Source organism: Protopterus annectens, chromosome 10.part0 (genome assembly GCF_019279795.1).
Source record: "Protopterus annectens isolate FY-2018-M chromosome 10.part0, PAN1.0, whole genome shotgun sequence".
In the NCBI taxonomy this organism is placed as follows: Eukaryota; Metazoa; Chordata; order Ceratodontiformes; family Protopteridae; genus Protopterus; species Protopterus annectens.
This window is the reverse complement of record NC_056744.1, coordinates 20,675,083-20,693,445: the sequence shown is the minus strand read 5'-3', so window position 1 is coordinate 20,693,445 and position 18,363 is coordinate 20,675,083. Positions and strand designations below refer to the sequence as shown.

General features: G+C 40.7%; 1 protein-coding gene across 5 annotated transcripts in view; it reads left to right on the top strand.

Moving 5' to 3' along the window:
* RECQL5 (RecQ like helicase 5) overlaps nucleotides 1–18,363 on the top strand; it is a 1,160,282-nt gene that overhangs the window by 1,074,405 nt on the left and 67,514 nt on the right. For all 5 annotated transcript variants that reach the window (XM_044084963.1, XM_044084964.1, XM_044084962.1 and 2 more), the window contains exon 12: nucleotides 14,912–14,984. In XM_044084963.1, the coding sequence (XP_043940898.1) occupies nucleotides 14,912–14,984 (73 nt within the window). The remainder of the gene's footprint in view (nucleotides 1–14,911; nucleotides 14,985–18,363) is intronic.

Here is an 18,363-nt window from a genome sequence, read left to right as displayed (position 1 = left end):
ACCTGACATTACCAAAAATCTCTTTTGCTGCTCCTTTGCTGACTCGGGTCTCCATCACTCAGACTTGGGATATTAGAAGCAAGATTTTATTTATTCATTTTTTCTGAGATATGTTCCTAGATAATGCAAGCTAAGTCCGAGGTGTCTGAGGTGACTGCTTTGGAACAGGGAGGGAAAAGGGAGGTCTGGATTTAAGGGCATCTTTTGATGTCCTTCCATATCACTGTTGCAGTATTCTTTATCTAAGGGATCTCCTACCAAGTTTAACCCAAAGTCCAGCCAGTATACCAAAGCCTTTAGTTCTTATAGGCGTCATACATCACACATGTGCTCACGGTGCAAGGCATAGGGCATAAAGGTGATGTATGGACACACACACTCAGAACTTCTTTGCCACCATTCCAGATGCCATTGTTGAACACCAGTCTGAATGCCCTTCTGCTGTGCTGGTTACCAAGTCATGTTTTCAGAAAAGTGCTCCACTGGGGTTTCTTCTCTTTCTTCTTTTTCTTGTGGTTATTATGTTTGTCATCCAGAAAGGGAAAATGTCAGTGTGGGAGGCAGATTCCCCATAAAGACCATCACGACCAGTGTCTGTTTTGCTTGTGTGCTTCCTACAATCATGCACAATGCTCTATTTGCCATGTGTTTGTGCCTAAAACCCTGTGTATACCTCTGTCCTCCTTGTTCATATATATGGAGAACCAGAGTCTTAGGTTTCTGGCTCAGGGTGCTATGGCAAAAATCCTCCTGTCCTGAGGGCCAACTGTCTGAAGAAAAAAGGCCAAAAAAGTTAGGTCTGATCTGACTGTTGTCCAGCCTTCCCCGGATGTCTCTTGAGGCTGGTGAAAACCTGGAGGACCATCCAGTGGTTGCTTCAGATACATCTGCCATGACCCCTTTGGAGGCCAGCATGGATCCACATTCTCACATGCCCTCGGAGGGTTTTCATACATCTGTACCTGATGTTGAGGGGGAACCTCAGCTGATTATATCCAAAGGACTGAGGGGGATTCCTCTGGTTTTAGTGAGAGAGGAGATTCCTACAACCATTATAGAGTCAAGCCAGGGGTCTGACCCTCCGAGGGTGTTTTCAGCAGACATTCGTCAGGGGGAAGAAAAAAAAAAGCATATTTCCCCTGTTAATGATCCCCAACTTGAATGGCAGGATTTCAGTCCAGGTTTATTTAATGCTTTGATGGCCTTGAAGCCCCCTCAAGGGGGCTCTGTTCTTGCTCCTCTTTGGTCTTCCATTCAAGAGGGCTAGGGAATTGGATTCCTCAGATGAGAATTTGGACTCAAAGAATCCTTGTGTTCTTTCCAAATCCCTTCCCTCTTGGGTTACAGTTCAAAGGAGGAGGATTCCACAAGTCCAAATTCTCCTTTGGAAGAGCTCTTATTTGGGGATACTATTGCCTGTATGATAGATGATTTTGAGTGAGATTGTTCTCAAGTCCCTGAAATTCAAAAAAAGATGTGAGCACCTACAGTTGAAGTCTTCCAAACTGTCTGCTGTTCTTGTTTTGGCTGCGCTTCTGGATATTTTCTTCGCACCATCTGTAGCCCCTGACTGTCAGCTTTCTGCAACTAAGAAGCCAGATAGATTCTATATGTTGCCTGAGGAGTCCAAATTTCTTTATATCTTTATAAATGCCCTTCTGCTGACCTTTCTGTAGTATCACTCTCCTCTGACAAGCCATCCAATTTGATGCCCTCCATAAAGCTGTTTCCATCTGATAAGGATAGTAGGTATATGAAAATGCTGGGCAAGAAAAGTTTACACTGCTGCCAGTTTATCTTTTAGGGTCATCAACAACCAGAATCATATGACTGGGTGTGTTTTTGCTCTCCTTTCTCAGGTTTCTTTAGTTTCTGATCTTCCTGACTCTGACGGTTAAGGCTTCAGCCCTTTCCCTTGCTGGGCGCTACTTCTCAAGTTGCCCACCACTCAATCAAATGCAGCTGTGATGCAGCTGATGTGCCTGTTCCAGGGCTGCTGCCTTTGGTACAGTTATGAGGCTTCTTGGCTTCATCTTCAGGCTTTGCCCCGTGACATTAAGGTCAAACTTTTGGATGCTTCTTTAGATACTAAAAACCTTTTTGGCTGTGCTGCTGCAGAGCTTTTCAAGTCTCTCCAGGACAAGGGCAAAGCCTTGCAGGAGCTGAAACATTTTTATTTCTCCTGTTCCAAAATTTCAGAGGAATTATCCCTGCAAATATGCCTTTGTAGGAAATCTCGCCTTTCTCCTAAGGGCAAGAAGGGTTCTAGGCATGTGCCTCCTGCTAAGTCTACTCGGACTCCTGCCATCCACTAATCAGCTTTCCAGGACAAGCCTGGTTCTATTTGACAGTTTGCTTCCTCCTTCCCTCGACCAGGTTCCTTTGTCCCTCCATCTTTCACTGTCCCTTGCAAATTGGCCACCAATCTCTTCAGATTCTTGAGTTCTGTCCATTACCTTCAGGGATATTTCATGGTTTTGGAAGTCCCTTCCTGCATTTTCAGGCATTCCTCAACCTCCTTGGAAACAGTTCTTTCATTTCCCAGTGGTTCTTCACTCTCTTTGAATTCACATTTACAAACATTATACATGGCTTATACTGCTATATACTCTATATTCTAAGCAACATTACATTATTTATTACATTTCTGCCTTCTCTTAAACCTAATTCCTCCACCAAGCATTTTTCTGCATGTATTGTTCCCACAGTTTCCATGTTTGTATGTAATTTACTCCTACCCTTTTCTAAGGAACAACCTTACTGTTCTTTTATCTTATCGCTGTTACAATAGTCACTACATCAAGTATAGTGGGTTCGGATTTTGATTTCCATTCTCTAGTAATTGCTTTTTTGGCAGCCACCACAATTAAACTTAACAAGGCCTTACTATGTCTGTACAATTCAGATCCTATATCCCAACTCAAAAAAGTAATTTCCTTTGTTAATGTCATCTGCTCACCCAGTATTCCTGACAGCTCATCACACTCTGAGAACATGTGCTCCCAGGTAATTCTTTCTTCACCATTACACCTCCAACATTTGCCGTCTACCTGAGGAAAAATTCTTCGGAGTCTGCTTGGGGTATAAAAGTATCTATGCAAACTCTTCCAGGCAAAATTCTAAATCTTCCATATTTTGCTGCATATTTGGGACCCATACATACTGCCAATCATTAGCGGACCGGAGTTCCGCTGTGGCGACCCCTAACCGGGAAAAGCCGAAAGACAAACAACATTCATCCTGTCATTGTTTCTTTGGGAAGAGATATTAATTATGCAATTCACAATCTTTTCTGACCTCTTCTGATTGATTCTTATAGTTATTGTGTAATATTTTATGTCATACTAATTATCCCTTTTTTAACAACAGCTTCTGTTCTAAATTCATTCAAAAACTCAACCAGCGCAGGTCTTTCACTTAGGGATTCCCCTCTCCCTTTCTCTGTACTCTGATAAAAATCCCTTTTAAGAAAGGCAGTTGCTAGCTTCCAATCCAGATGTCGTCTTGACCTCTTCCCATTCTGTTACCTGTCCCCCTCTAATTATTTAGTAACAGTACGTTGGTTCCTTTGCCAGCTTTCTTCAGTAAATTTCAGCCTCCTCTTGCCTATTCTTTGTACCCCTAATTGCAGTCATCCTTATCTACAGAATCTCACTTCTCCATTCCTATGTTAACTTAATTCTTAGCATGTTTTCTACTGCTTTATGAATGTAATATTCTGTACGACTGTTATTCTTCTTAAGGATCTGTGTTCAGAATCACATTCTTTCCTTATTTCTTGAATTACCTCCTTGCTTCATCATCGTCATCCCTTTTCACTATGAAATGCATTTTTCTACTTGTGTTATATTTTAGAGCCTTAGCTCTAAAAATATCCCTTCAAATCAGGTAATACTAAACCTCCTTGTTCTATTGGGAGGATCAGCTTATCCCACTTGACTCTTGCCCTCTTCCCCTCCTAAATAAAATCTTTCAACTCTTTAATTACTATCCACAACTTCTCTGGTTGATAACAATATGCCTGACCTGTATATAAAAGTAAAGGGACTAAAAATGTTTTTACTGCTGGTATTTTGCTAGCCATAACCATAGGCAAGAACTTCCAGTTTCTCAGTTTTTATATTATCTTGTTTATCCTTTTCCCACATACCCTTAGCTGCCATAACAGAATCCTTCTTAATCCATACTCTTAAGTACTTCATTTTATCATGTCCCCATAAGTATGGGTATTGCTGAACCAATTCATTTATTGGTGCATAGTTTATAGCTGTAGCCTTTTTTCTATCTCCATTAATTTTATTTCCTGAAAAAATCCTGAACTGTCCCAGACTGTTCCTTCTGGTTCCAACAGTTGCAAAATATATTCAGTTAAAGCCAACTTTTCTCAAACACCATATCCATTGTATTCTTGAATTTCTTAGTTGCTTAGTTTCTCAGCTCAGGCACCAATTAAAAAAATGTAGTCCTCTGTTACAGACTGAAGGATAAGATGAAATATTTATTGCAAAAGGAAAAATTTTAATTATATTTTGTATCCTCATATTTACTTGTTTCCACTTAAAATATTTTAATAGATTAAGCCAAGGGTCTTAATCCAAGTGGTCTCCTATACAAAAGGAAGAGGAAACATGTCTGTTGTACATATGTTATGATCTGTGTACTTTTTCATCCCATTCCCTACCTCAACAACCCAAGATTACAACCTGTTAACTTAGACATGCTTTTGTCTAACTTTTCTTCTCTTTTTGCATTGTAATGCTTACATTTTTTAATAATAAAAAGAAGAAACAGAGAAAGGAAGAAGAAAAGAAAAAAAACACCCGTTTAATTTAAAAACTCTATCACATACAAGAACTAGAGTACTTTACTGTAAAATATGTAGTTTACATTGTGAAAAGTTTCATAGTACTGTTAAGAACATAATTTTTTTTTACTTCCATTAACCATTTTCCTTCTTCCCCTCCCCTCAGATTTCTTTCAAACATTAATGACATGAAGTGAGGCAAATGCCTTTCAGCTCCCCACAAGTTTTAACAAAGTCAACAAAAGTCCACTCTTTCTACTTAATTCTTATACAACCGTATTTCACAAGTGTGATTGATGCTTTGCTGTCTCACATTTGTTCACTACTGTCTGTGTTGCTGGTCTTATCCCTGTTCATCTCCGTATCCCAACTCCAGATTCTGGTTCAGTTCCAAGGTACTCCAAATTTGGTCAACTCCTGTGATTTTCTGTCTCTGGAACAATGAAAAAGGTTTCATTGGCAGTGTCTCTCCGTATGCTTTATTATCAGAAGAATGAGAAGCAGCGACCACATCTGCTTGATCGCTCACTTTTTGTTGGGCAAACTTTTGCATTTTCTCATTAACTTGTTCTGCATCAAAAAATGACTTTGATCCTTTAGGGAAAAAAACATTCTGAATACAGCTGGATGCAGCAGCTTGAATCTCATATCTGCCTCATGACATTCTCTGATTACTGGACTAAATCTGTTTCTCTTTTGCCTGGTGTACAGTGAATATTAATTTTCCACAAACACTGTACTGACTTCAACTTTTAGTATTTTGCCCTTTTGCCAGTTTTGTCTCAACTCTTTCTGATAGTTTTGCATCTTTACTAATAAAGTTTTTTTGTGCTTTCTCAAACTAGATTTGGAGCAATATGCACAGTCCTCCCTTTCAATTAACAGTTCCTGCTCTGGAATACCAGTCTAGTTGCTTATTTGTGTTTTCTTAAAATGAATAATTTGTTTCTTCTAGTTTCTCTGGTATGGCAGAAAATCTCAGATTTTCCTTAAGTGCTGTGCCCTCTAATTTTACCATTTTTTGAAACATCTCTTCTTGAGCAGTGTCATACTCCACCAGCCATTTCTTAATTTTGACCTCTCATTTTTGCACTTTTATCATGTCATGACTGTTTAAAGCTTCTTCCATTTTTTCAGTCTTTTGTTATTTTTGTTGATATACTTCTTTGTTATATCATTTATTTTAATCAGCTCTGAGCACATTTGACTTATTTTTTCCTCTAGATTAGTGGAAGCCAAGTATTGCAACAGAAATGGAGTTTGAATTGCTTTTTGCTGAACAGCTGCAGGATTTTTCCCAGTCAGTGATGTTCTTTGTGTTTCACTGTTGCAGTCATCACACTTGGGTTATCTGCCTGCCGGTAGCCCTTTAGTCGGCCCGAATACCAGTCTTGGGATTTCTGCATCGGATGCTGTCGCTTCTTCCATGACATTGGGTTGTCAGGGGTATAAAATAGGCAACTGGCGCCATTACATCAGTCTTTCTTGCCGAGGAGCCCGAAGCAGAAGCAGTTCGTAAGTGCCGGTCGGCTGCTACCTGAAATTATCGTTTTTCGAGTTTCAAACATGAAGTCTTCTAAAGCGAAGTACCCCATTGGGGATTCTTTTTTCTTGCTCTAAACCAATGTCAGAAAAAGTTCACAATTGTCTTGCCTGTGGAAAGCAAATACCTCACAGAGATTTTCATTCTTACTGTGTCATCTGTTTAGGCCCAGACCACAACGTCCCGCCCTGTCGGTTTTGTGCCTTAACGCCCGAACCATTCGTCATCACGCTATCTCTGTCACTAAATTCTTTCGCTGTCGTTCTCCGTATTCCGAAATGGCTTTGATAAGCCATCCGACTTCCGATCTTCTGAAAAAAACATAAAGATAAAGACAGAGACAGATTGCATAGGTCCAAAACTGCCGACGACGCTTGCGTTAAGCTAGTCGCCAGCCCACCGGTACTCAGTGAGGCGTCTTTGAAGCCCCTGATGCCCACTTCTACAGATTTGCAGGCTGCTGCTGAGACCCATTTGGAGTCTGGTATGCCGCAAGATGCTTCTTCGACTATGGAACCTGCGGATGTCTCTACCTTGGATGGGCCCGGAGCCACTGTGCAGGCACCGGCTTTTGAAGGTGTATTCCAATCTACCGATGTTCGAATTAAACCAACAACTTCGTTTTTAGCTAAAACTACCGAATTTCTTAGGCCCAGAGTACACACTACACCTAGAAAACCAATGACCAAAGCGCATGCTCAAGCTCCCTTGCCACAAAACCAAATGCTTAGAATGACTGAAGACCTTATTACCCTAATTAGGGGAAGCCAGCCTTCCCCTGCTAGGAGGCAAAGAATTGAGTTTCATTCTGATTCTACAGACCAGGAGTCTGATGACTCTGACCCTTCTGATTATCAGGACATGCCCTTATCAACATATGAGGATTCAGATGCAGAGGAATCCATTCCCTCTGCCTCCCCTCCAGAGGATTTTTCTTTTGGTGAAACCTTGCATACTTTGAGAGCATTTCCGCTGGGAATGCCAGGACTACCCTCAGTCCAAAAAGAGACTCAGAGAATTTTTGGAGTTGCCTCAGCACACGCCTCTAGCTATACCCCCCTGTCCTGGATGTTGTAGATGATGTCTTCATGGAATCCAGTCTTACTCCAGACACTTTACCCTCGAGTCCTAGAAAGCCTGACAGGTACTACAGAGTATCTGATTCTCACAAATTTCTCTTCAAGAATCCAACTGCAGATCCAGAGACCATTTCCCAGGGACCTAAATGTATTAAGCCTACTTCAGCCAAAAACCCTACCTCTTCAGACAGGGAATCCAGAGCTTTAGACAGATGGGGTAAGACGGTATATATACCTCTGCAACTCTTGCCATCAGGGCAATGAATTGCCAGTTCCACATGTTGAGCAGCATATTATGGAACTAATTAAACAAAAAATGGGATTACCTCCAGATTGTGCAGAAAGTAAAGATTTACAAGAGTTAATGCATTCTGCAAACCAAGTTAGTAAGCATACTTTGCAGTGTGGCTTTGATGCCTTAGAAGCATCTTGCAGGGCTGCAGTCACTGGGTCTGTTCTGAGAAGGCATGCTTGACTGAAGGAACAAACATTGCCAGATCATGTCAAATCAAAATTACTAGATGCTCCTTTAAATAAGGACCATTTGTTTGGCACCAAAGCAGAAGAGGTTCTTAAAAAGATGGAAGAAAAAGCTAAATCTATGCAAACTGTTAAAGAATTCTTGCAAGTGCAGCCACCTAGATTCAGTAGGCATTGACCTTCTAAAAACTGGTCCTTTCCAGCCCCTTCCAGGTCTTCTCAGTCCAAACCCAGGGGAAACAGGCCACCCAGACTACAGTCTCTCACGGTATGTAGAGATCTAAACAATGGAGTGCTCCCACCTCAAAAACAGGGTGTGGTAAGCAGCTTCCTTATGGAAAAAGTTCACAATGACTTTGCAATCATCCTTCCCAGCCCTGCCCAATTATTTGTGCCCCTAGGGGGAAAACTTGCCCTTCATGCAAAAACCTGGATGTCCATTACTCAGGACCAATGGGTCCTAAACCTTGCATCCCAGGGGTACAGGTTCTACTTCCATTCACTGCCAACCCCAAGCAGGTTTCCAGACTTTCCTGCAAAGCAGAGGGCAGAGGCTCAAAAGCAAGTACTTTCCCTGCTCCATATCAGAGCTATTCAACCTGTCCCAGTAGAACAAAGGGGCCGGGGTTGCTACTCCAGACATTTCCTTTTGCCCAGAAAACAGGGCTCTTGGTGCCCAATCCTGGATCTATCAATTCTCAACACCTTTCTGGTGGTCCCAAAATTCAAGATGCTTACCCTGCATCAGCTTCTCCCTATGCTAGCCAAGGATGCCTGGTTAGTCACTCTAGACTTAAAAGAAGCCTAGCTGCACATCCCTATAAGGGAGTCATGCAGGAAATATCTACGCTTCAGGGCAGGCTCTATGCACTATCAGTTCTCTGCACTTCCCTTTGGCTTATCTACTGCGTCCAGTGTATTCACAAAGTGCCTGGCTCCAGCCATTGCATATTGCAGGCAGAGAAATATCCAGATTTTCCCATACTTGGACGGTTGCCTGATTCAGGCAGACAGAAGTTGCTACTTCAGCACCTGGCATTTGTAAAAAGCTTTCTCCCTTCATTGGGGTACACCATCAATGAAAATAAATCACAACTGGTGCCCAGTCAAAAGATTGTATACCTGGGAGCAAGCTTGGACACACCTTCCCAGATGGCATTTCTCACTCCAGAAAAACAAGTCTATCTGACCAACTACTTCAAACAAATGGCCACCAGAACCCAGCTATCTGCAAGAAAAATACTGCAAGCCCTAGAGTTTATAGCCTCATGTATTCTGTTAATTCCATATGCAAGACTGCATATGAGGAAACTTCAGTAGTACTTAAAAAGTCTTTGGTGCCAACATTCTCAGGACCTGGAAACAATCATTCCAATCATATCTTGTCTAAGGGCAGAGTTTCTTTGGTGGGCAGAAGCATGCAACCACAACAAGGGACTGACCTTCACTCAACCCCTCGCCGCCCAAACCCTGACAACAGGACGCATCAGACTATGCATGGGGGGCTCACATGGCAGGCATATGCATTCAGGGCCACTGGAGCCCAGGCCAAATTCTCCTGCACATCAGTCAAAAAGAGATGCTAGCTGTACAGAATGCTCTTAACGCCTTCAAATAACTAATCCTTCCAGGACAGCTGCTGATAAAACAGACAACACCACAGTTATGTGGTACATAAGCAGGGGGGGACCCATTCTTACCCACTCTGCAGGTTAGACATGGCCCTGTAGAACACAGCCTTGAGCAACCAAGTGCACCTACAAGCTTAATTCCTGCCATGCAAGCAAAAATTCACTGGCAGACGACTTAAGCAGAAATCTCCTAGACCCACACGAGTGGAAATTGGAGCCCAGCACCTTCAACCGTCTAATCCAGAGGTGGGGGACACCAGAAATGGACTTCTTTGCCTCCTCCGAGAACCACCAGTTGAGCAAATTTTACACCAGGAACCCTCACAGCAGGGCCTGGAAGGTGGATGCCCTATCCTTCCAATGGGAAAACCTCTCAATTTATGCCTTTCCCCCTCTGCTCTTCCTCTCAAAAGTACTGCTCAAGATTAAACAGGACAGCCCAAGGGAAATTATGATTGCCCCAGACTGGCCACGCAAGCACTGGTACCCACTCTTACGCAGTCTGACCACACTGCTACCATGGCACCTTCATCAGACTCCTACCCTGCTGTCTCAGCAGGAGGGACAGATTTTGCATCCACAGTTGCAAACCGTAAACCTTGCAGCCTGGCTCATCCCCTGAATACACCACCAGCAACCCTCAGGAAACAGGTGCTGGACATCATTCTTGAAGCTAGAAGACCTAGTACTAGGAAATCCTATGCTGAAAAGTGGAAAATATATTGTTTTTGGAATCGGGCTCAAGGAAAGGACACAGCAGTATCCTCCTTACCTCTAATCATGGACTACCTAGCAGAGCTAGTCCACAGAGGCCTATCCTTCTCCTCCATTAAGATTCATGCCTCTGCCATCTCAGCTCATTATAACACTGGGCCACCTCTATTTTCTCACCCTCTCATCAAACATTTCCTAAGAGGGGCTAACAACTTAAGGCCCTCTAGGAGAGCACCCACCCCTGCCTGGGACCTTAACTTTGTACTGGAAAAGCTCACGCTTCCCCCTTTTGAACCTGCTGCTTCAGCAGAGTTAAAATTCCTCTCTTGGAAAACAGCCTTGCTTTTAGCCATAACTTCAGCAAGAAGAGTCTCTGAGTTACAGGCGCTAATGGTTGTGGAAAACATTATTTTCCATGCTGACAGGGTTTCCCTCAGGACTAACCCATCCTTTATGCCTAAGGTTGTGTCCATTGTGACTCTTAACCAATCCATCCATTTGCCAACCTTCTTCCCTAATCCTCAGAATAAAGGGGAAAGAATCTTGCACTCCTTGGACTGTGCACAGACAGCTCAGGTTCTACCTTGACAGGACTAAACCTTTCAGAAAATCTGACCAGCTGCTAGTCAACTTTGCTACAGGGGCGGAGGGCAAGGCCATTTCAAAACAAACCATTTCCAAATGGATAGCACACTGCATCCATTTCTGCTACAAGCACCATGGAAAACCTACCCCACAGGGGATCAGACCACATTCCACTTGGGCCACTTCCACCTCTACAGCATTTCTCAGGGGAGTCCCTACCAGGAACAGTCTGGAAGCTGCAACCTGGAGTTCTGTACACACCTTCACCAAAGATTACCACTTACCTATTTTTATCTAAATCCAGAGCTGGATTTGCTACAGCAGTCTTACAAGGCCTGCTAACCAACCCTAACACTTTTTGACTGCCTCCACCCTTCCTCAGCTTTGTGAATCAAGCCAAGTGTGATGACTGCAACAGTGAAACACGAAGAACATAATACAGTTGTGTGCACTTGCCATAAATGTAGATGTTCGAGTGTATTCACTGCAGTCCTGGTTTCCCTCCCTCCAGCCCCCTGTTTTTCTCTGTCCTTTCTACCTCTCCTCTCTATGGCCATTTTTAATGGCAGTAGTATTTACTTTCTACTGGTGGTGTTCCCCACCATATCCTTCCTATTTGGGGGCTCCTGACATTTGGGGCAAGAAAAATTGATGTAATGCTGCCTGTTTTATACCCCTGACAACCTGACGTCATGGAAGAAGCAACATCTGATGCAGAAATCCCAAAACTCTGGTATTCTGGCCAAATGTGAGGGATACCTGCAGGCAGATAACCCAAGTGTGATGACTGCAAGTGTACACAACTGTACCTTTTCTCTCCAACTTTTCTAGTTCATTTTCTTTCAGGCTGTTTCCTCTTTGCTGGCATCCAGTCAGTATGCTTACTAGCCAGTAACTGAATTTTACTCAAGCTGACAATATCCCTGGCTGCTGTTTCTCAGCTTTGTTTTTCACATTGGGAGAAGTGAGGTTAAGCTGTTGATCGGTGTGCAGCCATCTTAGAAATCATCTGAGGTTCATCTCTTTGAAGAATTTCTCTTTCTGTAGCTGCCACATCTGGATACATGATTGGGGGATTCAGGCCATTCTGTGTAGGGAACCACATTTAGTCATTCACAGGGATATGATGTCTGTTTTAAGAGCGACCAGATTTTTTTTTCCTTGAAAATGGTGGTTGAACTTTTTTTTTTTTTTTTTTTTTTATAAAGAAGTTCATTCATCTCCCTCTCTTCTTTACTGGTGCAGAATCCAAGAGTAGGAGAGCTGTGCATACCCTGGACAAGAATCACCAGCTCAAATTTCTCCTGAAGTGAATCCATGAGTTTAGAAAGAAAAAATATTTTCATTGCCTTTGCTTTGGATAATGACGGTTGGCAGACAGTCCTTCTCCAAGTGGATAGCTTTCTACATTATTTTTTGCCACTAGATGGCAGGCTGTAGTTTGAAAATGTTGCAGAGTGCGGTCTGCATTATCTTTTGCCACCAGATGGCAAACTGTGTGTTTGAAAATGATACTGTTAAAGACACCTTCATTGGGGAATGACTGAATTTAGTGCTTGCTCCAACCAGGTCTGTTTTAAACATTGCAGCCATTTTGCAGTTGAGTTACACCTTCAGTAAACATTCTTGCTTTGATCATGACTAGAAGTCAGGGCTCCTTTGGTGTCTTGGTGTTTCAGAAGTCAGACTTCTTATTTGCTTTGTCTTTTTGTCAGCTCCTATCTCCTCAGGGACTTCTATTGCTTGGGATTATTCTCAGTTGTCATCCCACCAAAAAGGGCCCCAGTATCTAATGCATCATTTCCTCTCACTATATCACTTGATCTGTGAGCATACCCTGTTAACCGGGTTCTATCTACCTCTGTGCCTGTTCAGTTTCTTCATCCTTTGTGGTTGCATTTCCAGTATATATTACAAATGTTTATGTATGTATCTTTGTATAGTGTTAGTTTCTGTCATTGAACTTAATTTGCAGGAATAAAATGTTTGGCTTAAGGAACTAGGCAGTTTCTCATACTGACGCATGACATCATAGCTTGCACTGGTAGAGGATGTGCATGTTACCCCAAACATGGGTGCTTCATAGAAAAGTATTGAATTAGAGAGCAAGTTGTAGACCCACTGTTGAAGATCATTCTGTAGAACAGTTTTTACAGTAAGAGCATAAGTTTGTCTTGTACTACTAAAGATCCCAAGAGAAAATTGCAAAGTTTTATTTTATTTATTCATTCATTCATTTTGCATGTGTTAGGTTATTTTTGAAGAAATCTGAGTCATGTTTTTAATAAGAAGTTTCCAGTATAAGACAGAATTCTTGAGCAAAATTTAATAAGAAAACTTTAACAAGGAGAGCTAGACATTTAAAAGCATTTTAGAGTAGTGTGTTACTGCTCTTAACTTTTCCTAGTGTTGGTTAAATGTAGTTTCTTTGTCTACTTAAAATGAAAAATGTTCCGAGCATCATAGGGAGTCGTACAGTTTTCTGTAAAAGGGAGGCCTCGATGACTGAAAGAGCCAGACCTGTTGTATCAGATGAGGCCACTCAGCAGGAATGAAGTCCATTCAACTTGCTGTGTTCTTCCTACTCACCTCACTGCCTCAGCAAGATTTTTCTTAGGAGATTAAGCAGTTAAAGGGCAGACTGCTATTCACCTTGCTCCTTAGTCTGCATCAACACAATTGATTGAATGCACAGTCCGAAGTAGAAGAGGTGAGGAGCTTTATGACTGTACTGTTCAGGGTATACTGGCATGTGCTACCACCCTCATACCTGATTCATAGCTTGGTATCTTACACATGAACATCAGAGATGAAGTACATATGTTGTGTGAGGCAGATGTAACAGTGAATATTCAGTATCTGTTTCTTTCTATCAGTATTGGCACCCACCTTCCTTCCCCCATTTTTATTTACTGTTGTCTTTGTGAAATGTTTGAATGGAGTTTGAGGTGATTAGTAAATATCCTGTTGTCCACCAGGGATGTAGAGATCACCTGGCATGGAATTTGCTATTTATACAGATGATGTGCAGAATCTTTGCTGTTATGACTAGGCTATGTACAATGAGTTGGCCTTGGATCTTGCTAGTAAATGGAGTATTTGCATCCTAAGGAGAGAGGGACACAGCATTTCTTAGTCCATTGTTAGAGGTTTAATATAGAGGTGCATACAGACTGCTGTTTTGTTCGTTGGCAACTGTTACGTTCATAAAACTAATTCGCCAGCTGTTATTTTGACATTTCATGTTGGGGGATTGTTTTAGTATTAGGGTTCTTCAGTAGTGAATGTGGTTCTGAAAACCTGACTGCTCAATTGATTTGATTTGAGGAATCATTGCTCACAGTGTCTCTACAGGCCTTTCCACCTTATGGTCACAGCTGGAAATTCAAACAGCACTGAGCATGTGTGTGTTTAGCATGGTTAAAATAATTCTAGCTGTTAATACTGTTTCAGTAAATTCTCTTATGTGAGAAAACTTTGACTAGTAAAACAGAAATAAAGTATATGCTGTTAAAAGATGAATCCATCACAGAATTCTGTTTTCCATTTGTAATGCTTTATAAGGTAGCATTTATAGTTTTTGATCATAGTTGGATAATTGTCAGATAGCTGTTGAATAGTTCTTATCCTTGTCACTGGGGATTTTGAATAATATAACTGTAGACGTGGTGCTCCTGAGGGAGGGGAGGGCACTTGTAAGTCTGCCCATACATTAACACATATGAGCTAGAGAACATACCATCATTGTAAGGTGTTCCCACAGATGTTGCAAAATGCAAGGCTTCTATAACATTGATGTAATGGGCAATGATATGCTCAACACCTTTTCTTACAGATAGCAATGTATTCCTGAAAAGAGGAGCTGAAGATTGAACCAGCAGCAGAATTATGTAAAAAGACAGCAACTGTAGATTGAAAGCATAAAGCTGTATATAGCAGCAAAAGCTATGTAAAAGTCATATATTCAAGCATATATGTGTTACACCATGAAAGCAGTCCTCAGTTGCCTAAAGTCTGACTTTTTTAAATTAATTTTAGCATGTACTACATCTCTCTCTTTTCCCTACCTTTACAGGATCTTTTTAAGAGTTTTGCTCGATATCTTTCTCACTTGCTGGCCAGTGGAAAGAACCCTGACAGAATGAGTAGTAAGTTGAAATTTGGTCATTTGTCTCTGGTCATTAAAATTGAACTTTATAGAGAGTATGGATTGTCATCAGATGTGCAATATGATGTAATATTTCACTGTCTGGCAATCAGGTCTCAGTGATGTGATGTAAAAAATATTGAAACTTACTCACATAGGAATGATGCAGGAGATCCTGCCTTCATTTAATGTAGGTATGTATGCATGAATTTATATATTTGTTTGCTGTCGAAACTGACCTCAGAATGTCTCATTTGTTTTCAGTTGTGCAGCTATTATCCCCCAACCCCATGTGCCCCATCTCTTCTTTTAGCTTACACCCCCCCGTCATGGTGTGGCACATAGTTTTACTTGTTCATGTTCCTGTATACAAGTAAAACAGTCTCCTTACCTTTTACCCCCCCCCCCATTTAATATTACTGTTTAATTCCCTTACTTATCTTTGCTTGAAAGATTCCTTGTATTCCTGTCGTGTATTTAATCATAATTAGTTAAAAAGTTTTGGTTCTTATTCCTCAGTGATGAACATCATTAAATACACATTAGCTGTCAGATAGTAAATCACTGATTCATGTAAGCATGTTGTTTGATGAGGGTGACCAGGTCCGGTTACTGTCTCCTTTTTGTGTAACTTTAGCCATAGTATGCTGTTCTGTAAACCATCCATTGTGCTTACCCTCTGCCCTTTTTAAAGCAGTTCTACAGTCAAACACTCCAGTAGTTAAGAAGCTACCCTGTCCTGTAACAAAGCACTTGAATTCATCCCACTCCCATTTCAAGTCTTGTCCCTTAAATTTTTGAAATTTTAATGTAACTGTGTGCCAGCAATTCTTACGTGTAATAACTACTACTTAATATGATACAGTGAAACCAGTAGTGCAGAGATTGTACCGCAGATTTGGTGCACGACCCAAAATGATAAATGTCAAATACAATGCTTGAGTCAGAAAACTGACAACTGTCAACTGTCTCAGTTCATTTGAATTTGTCAGTGGTAACATTTCATTTGTTAGTGTTGCAAGATTAAACTGCATTCTTTTACCATATCAAAATGTATTTTCCTTAGCAGTCCAGCATGAGTTCCAGCCCAGAACTGTATTATGTAAAAGCCACATTGTCTGCATTCCTTTATAACTTGAGTGTTATAGCACAGTGTTAGCATGCTTTGTAGTGAAGGACTCACGAGTAGGTTTGTGTCTGAAAACTAAGCCCAATTATACTCTGCACGTTCTTCTTTTTTCGCTTGCAACTACTCCTTTTCTGAGTTGTTGTGCCATTATTAACAAAGCTCTGATCCCAATGCACTTAGACTATCGGGCATTAGTGTATTTTTGTAGTATGACTTCCCTAAGTAAGGTAGTGAAAACTTGATTTATTCTTGCTCATTTATATAACAGGACTGTGGTCAGGCCTAAACCAAGGTGTTTGTTTACTTTGTTGCCTAGGTAGGCAGAATGCTACAAGAGCTCTTTAAGACTGTCACCAAAACTAAATGGCTATACACTTTACAAAAATTAACAAGCTTATTTAGTTGCAGTATAATGTTCATCATTCTTTTAAGTCCAGTATAATAGTAATACATATAAAGCTCATCTAACCGTTAACAACATAGTAATAGCATGGTCATAAATATCTAATTTAACAAAGATTCATGGTCATGCAGATATGTGCTAAGTGGATGTTTTCCCCAAGTTTAATCAAATATAGAAGGTTGTTCAGTGGCTGAATCTCTACCCATTTCATTGTACAGTGTGTGGTATAGTACTGCACCAAAGTGCATAAGTACATTAAATAAACAAGTTTTTTTTTTAATGAAACAGTAGGCATAGTGGTGCATACATATTGTTAATACTTGTTTCTTTCAGAGCTTATTTCAGTATCTCTTGCACTGAGTTGCACTTTACACCTTGTATGTATATGTATATTTACTTTTTTGTCTTGTTCTGAATAGTTGCATGTATGTCGTTGGTCTTGTTCTTAATAGTTGTATGTATGTCATTTATGTAATTCATACTTGGAGAGTCACTGAAACCAGAGTCAAATTCCTTGTATGTGTGCTTGTGCATACCTGGCCAATAAATGTGATTCTGATTATGATTGATACTCTTCTCAGACAAACGAGTGCACCAAAGAAAAATAATTATCTACAGTTATAGTGCACCAAAGAAAAATAATTGTCTACAGTTATGACCAAAGAACATCATTAAAAGTATCTTTCAATGCCCCAAATTCCCATAAATAAAAAGATACAATCTGGTTGTGCAAAGTTCAGTAATTCCCTTCTTGGGCAGGAATTAATGTTTAAAGCACAGAGATGCTTCCATGTTTTCTCCTCCACAGCATTCTTCTTTCTGTAGCAAATTGACTAGAACCATTGTTCCAGGTAGAAAATCCCTTTCCAAGAGAAGCCAACTTCTCTAAATTGGTAGGGTTGCATGCCCTGTCTGTTACACACAGCGTTTTTGCATCATTAGTCTGCTAAGAGTCCATTAACAGAACCTTTCAATAATCCTGTCTGCCTGATACATAATGGTATCCAAGTACTTAAAGCTTTGGTTATGTTTACAGAATGTTTTCACGATTTTTACAGTATTTTAAAAGCAACAGTGCTGTTTACATTTGTTCACACTATTTACATTATTTTCAAACATCATTCTGGTGCGAACTACTAAACTCTGTTATAACAGGTACATTTATGCTAATCTCTCTTATATGATCCGGAAGCTTTTTTTTTTTTTTTTTTTTTTTTGTAAAGCTGGGTATTCTGTAAGGTTTTTGATGTCCTGAGTGAGGGAGTTCCAATCAGCAGAGGCAATTTTTATAAAGGATTTTTGAATAGTACTTTGTTAAACGTAGTCTGGATAATAGGGGTGCATCCATATTTGTTGAGCATAGGGAATATGCTCTTAATCTTCAGTGAAGTTTTGTTGCAAGTAGAGGATGGGTGACCATTGTATAAGAGTTTGAAGGTTAGTGAGTTGAAGTGGATGAATGCTTTGGCAGTCAGTGGCAGCTAGTTTACTCTGTGAAGGGTAGGGTAGTGGTGTCCCTTCTGCCCGATGAGGTTACATTTTATTTTCAGTAGTCAGGAGGGTTCTAGAATTGTAGGCAAACTTTAGTGCTATTATGGGGGGGGGGGGGGTCAGTATTGTATTTTTGTGTTTCTTGATTTATTTTGATTTTTGCTCTTGTTTTACAGTTTATTTTTTAATATTGTTTAATGTAAAGTTTTTTCTTTGTAAAGTTTTAAACGTTCTTGGCTAGGGTCAGAAAAAAAAATCCTTTTCCATTCACTGACTAAAAGGAATTAAGTGTAGCTAATTAGTGGGAGGAGTTGAGAAATAGGATTTCTTATTTATAGGTTCATAGGTTGTTACTCA